The 9,751-nt window shown below is 41.1% G+C and overlaps 1 protein-coding gene across 1 annotated transcript; it reads left to right on the top strand.

Moving 5' to 3' along the window:
- Positions 1-477: 477 nt before the first annotated feature.
- LOC121853118 lies at positions 478-9,746 on the top strand (the record flags this gene model as incomplete). Its single annotated transcript, XM_042347060.1, has 12 exons — positions 478-959; positions 3,270-3,866; positions 4,079-4,210; positions 5,111-5,275; positions 5,473-5,562; positions 5,791-5,934; positions 6,570-6,761; positions 6,906-7,062; positions 7,298-7,941; positions 8,149-8,320; positions 8,835-8,949; positions 9,261-9,746. Coding segments are annotated over exons 1-12 (2,934 nt in total), but the record flags the coding sequence as incomplete, so codon positions are not given.
- Positions 9,747-9,751: the final 5 nt, after the last annotated feature.

The following is a 9,751-nucleotide window of genomic DNA, read 5'->3' as shown; positions in this document are numbered from 1 at the left end:
TGTGACACCACAGACCAAAGATAATGATAACAAGAAAATTTATTAATCTTGTGAACAATGTATCGCGTTGTTCATTTTGGTAGTTTGGTTAGGTTAGGTCGCGGCATAGGTGTATTGATCAGGGAATCACCATACCTAATGCGGACTTAACCTATGTTGATAATATTAGGTTTAATTTTAATCTGCATCTTATTCTGAGAGCAATATATTAGTGCCATTACTGTTTACAAGCCTTTCGTCTACCTCCCAAGGGCAATATCAATCAGCTAGGGGTTCAAAGACTTGTCATAAAGATGATTTTTGTTTTTCCTCCGTAATTCCCACTTAATGTTCCTGTGGCAGAAGAGGCAATGAAGCTTATCAAGGAGGTATGTAAGAAGTCAAAGAGTGGTTAGTCTGATTCTCTGATAACAGCGATAAGATAAACCCGAACATGTAGTGAGGTGTTAGCATATAATTAGTAGTTGGGTTTGTTCGTTCATGGCAAATCATTCAGTGCAGCGGTGAGCACAATTCGCTGCTTGTTGTGTGTGTGTGTGTGTGTGTGTGTAATACTAGTTGACTGAAGACACGAGGAATATTCACTGGTATAGAATCAATTCGTCTCGGGTGGAACAAGTCAAACTGGAAAATAAATAGTAAGAAAATTAACAACTGTTGACCCACTTGGACTGGATCCCAACTAAGTGTAAACACGGTCAAGTGAATCACCGCCGTGCCTCCCTCTCTCCTGCATGTGGGACTTGTCCAACACGACACGCCACCCACACTATCCGTTTCCAGGTGTTCAGTTGGCATCACCTTTACCTGTACATCATTACCATTGTATTAGATCGATGATAGATTACCTTCAGCAACACATGAACACCTGAGACCTAGGACCATTTAAAACTATAAGTGGATTGTTTGTATAGATACCATGACGAGACTGGTATGGTTCAGCGCCCTCTACACCATAGGTAAGATGTTAAACCTTTGTTGTGTTTATTTAATGGTCATTTTTTTTACTCGTACAGTCACTTAAAAAATAGTATAACACAACGGACGAAGGATTTTGACAACCCTACCGACACAACAGGAGTCGCAGTGTTCATTCTGGAATTCATTGGCCTCCCCCCCCCTCGCCAAGAATAGATAGACTTAAGAACATAAGAATGGAGGAAACTGCAGCGGGCCTATTGGCCCATACTGGGCAGTCCCGTTTACACCCAACCCCTATTGTTCATATAAGCATCCAACCTATGTTTGAAGCTATTCAGCGTATTCGAGTTAATGATGATATTTGGTAACTTGTTCCATTCATCCACTACTCTGTTTCCAAACCAGTGTTTACCTATTTCACTTTCGAGTAACTGTACGTTCCTCGTGCCAATTTCAACATGTATAAAGCCTATGTATAACGTTAATTATGTATAATTATCCGATTAAACTTTAAACGCTAAATTAGGGGAAGTTCTTGATTTACCCGTACAACTAAGTGCAAATTTCTTCGTATATATTAAAACACATTATATTTTTAAAGCGTTAATTACTCTTAGCACACACCGCACTATGAATTAAGATAGATGTGTAATAAGACCCCATAATTATGACTAGTTTAAACTCCTGGGGAAAAAATATAAATTATCTGTTAATACGAGTTTTTTATGCATCATTGAACACCACACGAAGAATTTATATACCAAGGTCGACTCTCCAATCAGGTTTATCGTTGTAATGCCGACATGTAGTGTACAGCTGCGAACCAAATCCTCTGGACATTGGTCAGAAACTTAAAATACGGGATCGGATTTTTTATACTTATTTCCTCAGATTTTACGATTTGTTTTGGTGTGGTTGTGATATAATATGTAATGAACTGTAATGTACTTACCTGTGTAATGTACTCCCCTGTATGTACTAACTGTTAGTTCGACCTACTAATGGTTTTACTTTGTTTCATGGTAGATAGAGAGGTAAAATCCTTAATAATAACCATGTTTTAATGATGAGTTTTACCATTTTCTTAACATAAGTTGCGTTCCCATTGATGTGATTAAATTTATGATCCATTTAGTATTAGTTTTGTATCGATGTTATTGTTTTTCATCAAGGTATCGTAGGTCTGATGATGATATATGAAATAGTGTTGAAACTTTACCGAATATATTGTTGTTTATTCAGTTATCGAGAAAGAAAGTCTATTTTTTTATACTGTAATAACGTTTTTAAATCTGGATAATATTTTTCGATAACCTTATATTATATAACTAACCTGGATATTGATAACAGCATTTTTGGTAAGACTTCTACTGATATCTAAGAGTGTTGCCGCTTAGTGGGATAATAATATGTTTTCGTGTCCAAACTTTTACCAAAATGTAATTGTAAACTCTTAGATATCTGACAATGAGCGTGTAACGTCACTTGTTCGAAGCGGGCCAATTTATTAGTGATGGGAAATTTGTGTTTGTAATGCTTTTTATTAATACTAGATTGTCCTATTTATCTCCAGTTGTTATTACTCTATGCATTTATATCATCTAAATTAAGGGAATTCATTTGCTTAATTCTAATGAGTTTTGGCAATTTTCATATAGTGGGAAGAGACACGGTGTATATGATGCTAATACACTTTATTATTATTATTATTGTTGTTGTTGTTGTTGTTGTTGTTGTTGTTGTTGTTGTTGTTGTTGTTGTTGTTGTTGTTGTTGTTGTTGTTGTTGTTGTTGTTGTTGTTGTTGTTGTTGTTGTTGTTGTTGTTGTTGTTGTTGTTGTTGTTGTTGTTGTTGTTGTTGTTGTTGTTGTTGTTGTTGTTGTTGTTGTTGTTGTTGTTGTTGTTGTTGTTGTTGTTGTTGTTGTTGTTGTTGTTGTTGTTGTTGTTGTTGTTGTTGTTGTTGTTGTTGTTGTTGTTGTTGTTGTTGTTGTTGTTGTTGTTGTTGTTGTTGTTGTTGTTGTTGTTGTTGTTGTTGTTGTTGTTGTTGTTGTTGTTGTTGTTGTTGTTTGTTGTTGTTGTTTTCGTTGTTGTTATTGTTATTGTTGTTGTTGTTCTTTGACTAACAAAAATGAAAAAGTTATTTACAATGTTTATGCTCGTTATACACATCAATAATGACCATATATTTTGGCACCTAGGGGTATGTGGGGGGGGGGTGTGTCACCTAACTCGAGTGTAGTGAAGGGGAGGTGTGGTGGGGGCGTCACCTAACCCCTGTGTAGTGTAGTAATTAGTATATGTTATTTAGCGTCTAGAATCCCACTGATTACCTTCCTTAATTAATTTACAGGTGTTTTGGTGATGGTAGTGTCCCCGATAGATTTTACTGCTGATGTCACTACCTCTGCTGACGCTTCCACTGATGTCACTACCTCTGCTGATGCTTCTACTGATGTCACTACCATTGTTGATGCTCCTAGTGATGTCATTACCACTGCTGACGCTTCTACTGATGTCACTACTACTGCTGATGCTCCCACTGATGTTACTACAATTGCTGATGCTCCCACTGACGTCACTACCATTGCTGATGTTCCCACTGACGTCACTACCACTGCTGACGCTTCTACTGCTGACAACACTACCACTGCTGACGCTCCTACTGCTGACGACACTATACCTACCCTCATGCACATTACCTTAAACACTTCCACTACCACTGAAGTTACCACTACCACTCAACCTTCCACTACCCTTTCCACTACCACTACCCCTTACACTACCACTGAAGATCCCACTACCCCTTACGATACCACTACCACTGAAGTTACCACTACCACTGAAGTTACCACTACCACTCAACCTTCCACTACCGTTACCACTGAAGATACCACTACCACTGAAGATCCCACTACCACTACCCCTTACGATACCACTACCACTGAAGTTACCACTACCACTCAACCTTCCACTACCACTCAACCTTCCACTACCACTCAACCTTCCACTACCACTCAACCTTCCACTACCGTTACCACTGAAGATACCACTACCCCTTACACTACCACTACCACTGAAGATCCCACTACCACTACCCCTTACGATACCACTACCACTGTTACCAGTTACCACTACCACTCAACCTTCCACTACCTGAAGTTACCACTACCACTCAACCTTCCACTACCGTTACCACTGAATATACCACTACTACTGAAAGATTTGAACCACTTCACCCTATCCTACAGAGTCCTTCACCATGGACGTTGACAGCAAGTTGGGATCATCGAGGTACGTGTGTGTGTGTGTGTGTGTGTGTGTGTGTGTGTGTGTGTAATAATAATAATAATAATAATTGACGGTTTATTGAAAAAGTTCTGCAGCCCGAAGGCTGAAAATATACATTGGACATAAATGACTTATTACATACATTGGTGGTTTAACAAAAGCCTTCATTAGAGAAAGGTAAAGGAACATACAGTGAACATACAGATTATTGTAGGTGTTGAACAGCAAACTCGTAGTGTAGTAACTCCCTCCCAGATGGTGTTATGAGGGACCTCACGTGGTGTAGTAGTTCCCTCACAGATGGTGTTATGAGGGGCCTCACGTGGTGTAGTAATTCCCTCACAAATGGTGTTATGAGGGGCCTCACGGTGTAGGAATTCCCTCACAGATGGTGTTATGAGGGGCCTGACGTGGTGTAGTAATTCCCTCACCCCCCCCAGGGGCCTGACGTGTGTAGTAATTCCCTCACAGATGGTGTTATGGGGCCTCACGTGGTGTAGTAATTCCTCACAGATGGTGTTACTCACAGATGGTGTTATGAGGGGCCTCACGTGGTGTAGTAATTCCCTCACAGATGGTGTGTGTGTGTGTGTGTGTGTGTGTGTGTGTGTGTGTGTGTGTGTGTGTGAAATAAACTGTTGATTATCTCCTCTATCTCTTGTTCTCTCCATTATTGTGTATCTCTTTTTCTCTCTCCCCTTAGATCATAAGACTATCCTCTCGTGTTCTCTCCTCTCTTTTGTTCTCTCCTCTACCTCTCTCTTGTTCTCTCCTCTATCTCTCTCCATTATCTCTCGTTCTCCACCTCCCCAGATCATAGCACCATCCTGTATCTCCTCATATTCTCTTTTGTTCTCTCTCTTGTTCTCTCCATTATCTCTCGTTCTCTCCCCTCAAATCTAGACATGGGCCCGTTCACATACTGCTGGAGTTGGAACTCGCACAAAGTATATGAGGAGACTCCCGCTACACAAACGAACTCAACTGTACCAAGTGGGGTGGTCATCGTCTTCTCGGTTCAACGACTGCTTGGCATATCTAAGTCAGAAGTAGAGGCTTATATCCCCTGTAAGTAACCAAGTGTCAGGATTTTGTTAAGTGGGCTGTGTATATTATTAGTTGAGTTTATGAATATTTATGGAACGTTATTGGGTTATTAACTTTAACCTAACCAAATGTAACTTAACATTAATCTAACCTAACCTAACTTTAACCTAACCTAAGGCACCTACTGTATGTTGATAGTTTGGGTTCATCTCCTACAGGGCAGCTACACTTTGAGGCCACCTCCACCTCGGTGCTGGTGGAGTGGGCGCAAGAAGAAAATGTCTCTCGGGTCTGTTATTATAGTCCAGGTATGTATGGTGAGATTTTGACGGTGACGGGTAATTTTTTTTTTTTTTTAGTTCGTCAAAAATATTGTTAATATTTTCAGTATATAAAACTTTGTTATTTTAATGGTGTTTACATGTAATAGTGAAAGTATTGAGTGTTGATACTATTATTAATATTTGTTCTTTTTTTACATTATTATTAAATCAGTTTTTTTATAATTAGTAATACAGTGATTAATCTCGTGACAGATGGTGTACAGTGTGATACAGGGATGGGATTCGATCGGCCATATTCCATCATCAATAACACATTGATGAAGCAGGTGCAGAATTGTACAGTCTTTCAAGAGACATATCAGGTTAACTTACTGATGAATTACCAGCCTACTGAAGGTGAGTCTCGTTGATGCTGGACAGAGAGAGAGAGAGGAGGGGAGATGGGAGAGAGAGATGAGAGACAAAAAGAGGAGGTGAGAGATGGGAGACAATAGATAGAAAAAGAGAGAGATAAAATGTTAATAATTTTCTATTATCAGAAGTTTTCGAGGACATATTCTCTCTGATTCTCCCTCTGTCCTTCTTTCTCTCACTCTCTTACATTATCTCTACCCAAAAGTTCCTTACTGACCATTGTAACTAGTGCCAATGTTATCATCCTTTTAGCCAGGTAACATTTAATTTAACGACGACTCGTGTCAGATAAGACGGCAGGTGACATAATGATCTCAAGGACTAATCTGCACTGATAGGGGAGTTAAACGTGTGGTAATAAGACGGCAGGTGACATAATGATCTCAAGGACTAATCTGCACTGATAGGGGAGTTAAACAAGGATTAGTGTGGTAATGGGTGATTGGTTGTGTGGTTCAGGATTAACTTGAAGTGCTCTTAGATGTGTTTGTTGATGGAGCCAAACACTTAAACCACTTTAGGATTTACAAAGATCATCAAGAGTTAGATTTTAGTGAGATTTTCAGAGAATTTGCAGCATTTAGCTACATCTCTGTGCTTCCTCTCCGGCTGTACAGATAACTACGTTAGTTTGGCGTGGCGCTGCAACGACGAGAAGGCGTGTGGGGACAAGGGGCATTGTTTCCCCGCCACCGAGAGCCTTGTGCATCCGAATTCCGACCATGTGCATCCGAATTCCGACCATGTGCCTGCGTTCTACCCTTACACCTGCCGCTGCCTCGACGATTCCTGCCTCCCCAACCCTGAAGGTGACCTGTCTTGTGTTGATGTGGGTGAACGGGTTATGATGAGTACATACATAAATCCATTCATACATTCATTCATCCATTTGACTTCACACTGTGGTTCTTATACTCCACATGTGTTCACTACTCCACTCTTTCCTCCACTAGACATAACGGTACCAACCTCATCTGAGCTAAGTGTGGATGAAGGATACCTCGTCATCGCCCACGCTGACTTCTCCACTTACAAGACCTCGTCGTACACGTCCCTCTCCTCCACCCCGACGTGTACCCTCCCGACGGCTCTGGCCATCCTCAAATACTGGTAAATTCTTAATGCTGTTCATCCAATGACTGATTAAGCAAGGCTACAGAACAAGTTATCATCAACTACTACAAAAAATTTCATGAGAGTTTTCTTGACAAGAAATAATATATCAATTGTAGTTTTCCTAGATTATACTCTCTCTCTCTCTCTCTCTCTCTCTCTCTCATAATACACAAGTCATCCGAGTTAATTATCAATTCACCTGCTCACTAATTCCGGTTTTGTGTGTCAGGTGTGATGGTAAACGTAAGTGTCACATCGAGTATGAGCGCCTTCTGAGCTACCTACAGGATCATGTGTGTCACCGTAACACTGACGTCGACGACTTTATCCTGACAGTGCGGCAAAATGCTGTCAAAGGCTTCTTTAAATGTCGGGAAGGAATGCAACTTTACAACAATACTTGCTTTGGCTACGGGACTCCTGATGACATCGACTTTGACACTGGTCGCTATTCCTGTCTTTTGATGGGAGGAGATCTTGCTTATTACATTATTAATACACAGTTCTTGGATATGTGGGAAGAGGAGTGGTGGACGCTGGGTGTTGAGTCAGAGGCACGACCACAGAAGTTGTTTACCTGGACAGTTGATCAGGCTTACGTCTCGGGTGATAGATACTTCCACTGTGGTAACAACTGTACCAACAGCACCAGGCGAGCTCTGTGTGCCCTGCCACCTTTGGACATCTCTATAAAGAACCATAATACCTCCCTTCCTTTACCTGATAATACTCCATGCCGGTCTGGACCCTGCATGAACGGTGCTACGTGTCTGCCAGCCTCTGAGGGACTCGGTCTGGCCAGCCAAACGTTCAACAGCTTCATGTGTCGCTGCCCGCCAGAATACTCGGGCCTTTACTGCGAGCGTCACTATGGTCAGTATAGTAATTCCTTAATGCTGTTATTAATGTATCATTGTATACTGTGTTAATTACTGATGTCGATAAGTACATAACTGCCAAATATATTCTCTATTCTTCTTGTATTTGTAAAGTAAACCATGCATGAATGTAGTTAGAAAGTACAACAATAACATGGAGACCAAACTCATAGACTTAATAGTATATTATTCCCTCCAACAGAAGGTGTCTGCGAGGAGTTGATCTCTCCTTCAGACGATGAGTACAGGTTCTCGACGGGGAACGCCTCTCTGGTGTGGGTGGTGGAGTTTGCTTACTTCGGTCACAACTCCTCAATGCATGATCACTTCCTAGGGTGTTACTCCCCTTCAGCTGTCACTCTTTTACGTCTGAGGTGGGTCTTATCTTGAAGCGTCCACATGTTATCTTGAACCGGGTACATGTTGTCTTCCTCCTGCTTGTTGTCTTCCTCCTGCTTGTTGTCTTCCTCCTGCTTGTTGTCTTCCTCCTGCTTGTTGTCTTCCTCCTGCTTGTTGTCTTCCTCCTGCTTGTTGTCTTCCTCCTGCTTGTTGTCTTCCTCCTGCTTGTTATCTTCCTCTCCCAATTGTTATATTTTTCTCTTGTGTGTTAACTTTCTCCTGTTATCTTCTTCACACGTTATCGTTCTTTGTCTACGTCATAAAAAAAACATCAAAATATCGTTAGAAAATTCTCAGAATTTAAATAAAAAAAGTAGCAGTTAAATTCCACGAACGAAAAAGAGCAAGAGAATTTCCCCAATAGCTGAAGAGGGTATTGAGAATTTTCCCTAGAAGAACAGTTGTGGAATTTCCCTAAATATTTTCGCTAAAAGAATCTCAGGTACTATAAGGTAAACATAATCAACATATCTTTTCATCCTGCTGTAGGTGTGATGGACAGACAAACTGCATCGTACTGAAGGAGGACCTACATCACCATCTACCTTCGTCCTGTCACCCAGTCGTCACTCCACACCTTAGCGTCCGTCTTGCTGTTCGCTCCGTCAGTATTCATCCCCCCGCCTCTCCCCAGGCTATGTCGTAGGTCCTAATAGATCTTTAGGGAGGCATTAAAGTGACATGGGAATATATAGATCACTATTTATCCTGAGTAACGAGAGCCGATAAAGTGTTTCAACCCCGTACCAATTGTTTAGGTGAAGAGGGTGAATTAAGCCAGAATCAATCCTACCGTGTCATACCTCTGGAGATGAAGAAACTAATGTTAACTGAATAGAAAAGTTATACGTGTTGTTTTTGACTCTGGTCGTGTTAATCATCAGAAAAGATGTATAATATTACTGTGTTTTTCAGGTTGATGATGAGTTGACGTGTCCTCAGAATGGAACACTCGTTAATTTACCTTTTCGACACACCAGGACCTGCCTACTCATCTCTGACACCTTCTACAACGACTTCCAGAAAGCCAAACTAGACTGTAACACTCAGGGAGGAGATTTGGCTAAGTATTACATACACTATGACGAGTACCCAAGCATCTGTACACATGACGGCGACTCATTTTGGACAGAACACCAGCAAGAGGTCGGCAGTCCCGATTTTACTGTGTATGTTAGATATCCTTCTTTATACACCTGTAAGCCTGTGCTAGAAGATGCTATTGAAGATTACAGTCCTGCGCTTTGTGAAATTCCGGTGATAAGAGAATTTCCCATACCATCTACTATCACGACAACGACCCCCACAATGACGACCCCCACAATGACGACCCCCACAATGACGACCCCCACAATGACGACCCCCACAATGACGACGACCCCCACAACCCACAACGACGACCCCCA

The sequence above is a fragment of the Homarus americanus genome, unplaced genomic scaffold, assembly GCF_018991925.1.
Source record: "Homarus americanus isolate GMGI-L3 unplaced genomic scaffold, GMGI_Hamer_2.0 scaffold32871, whole genome shotgun sequence".
Taxonomy (NCBI): domain Eukaryota; kingdom Metazoa; phylum Arthropoda; class Malacostraca; order Decapoda; family Nephropidae; genus Homarus; species Homarus americanus.
Note: the sequence above shows the minus strand (reverse complement) of the source record. Positions and strands in the feature narration are given on the sequence as shown.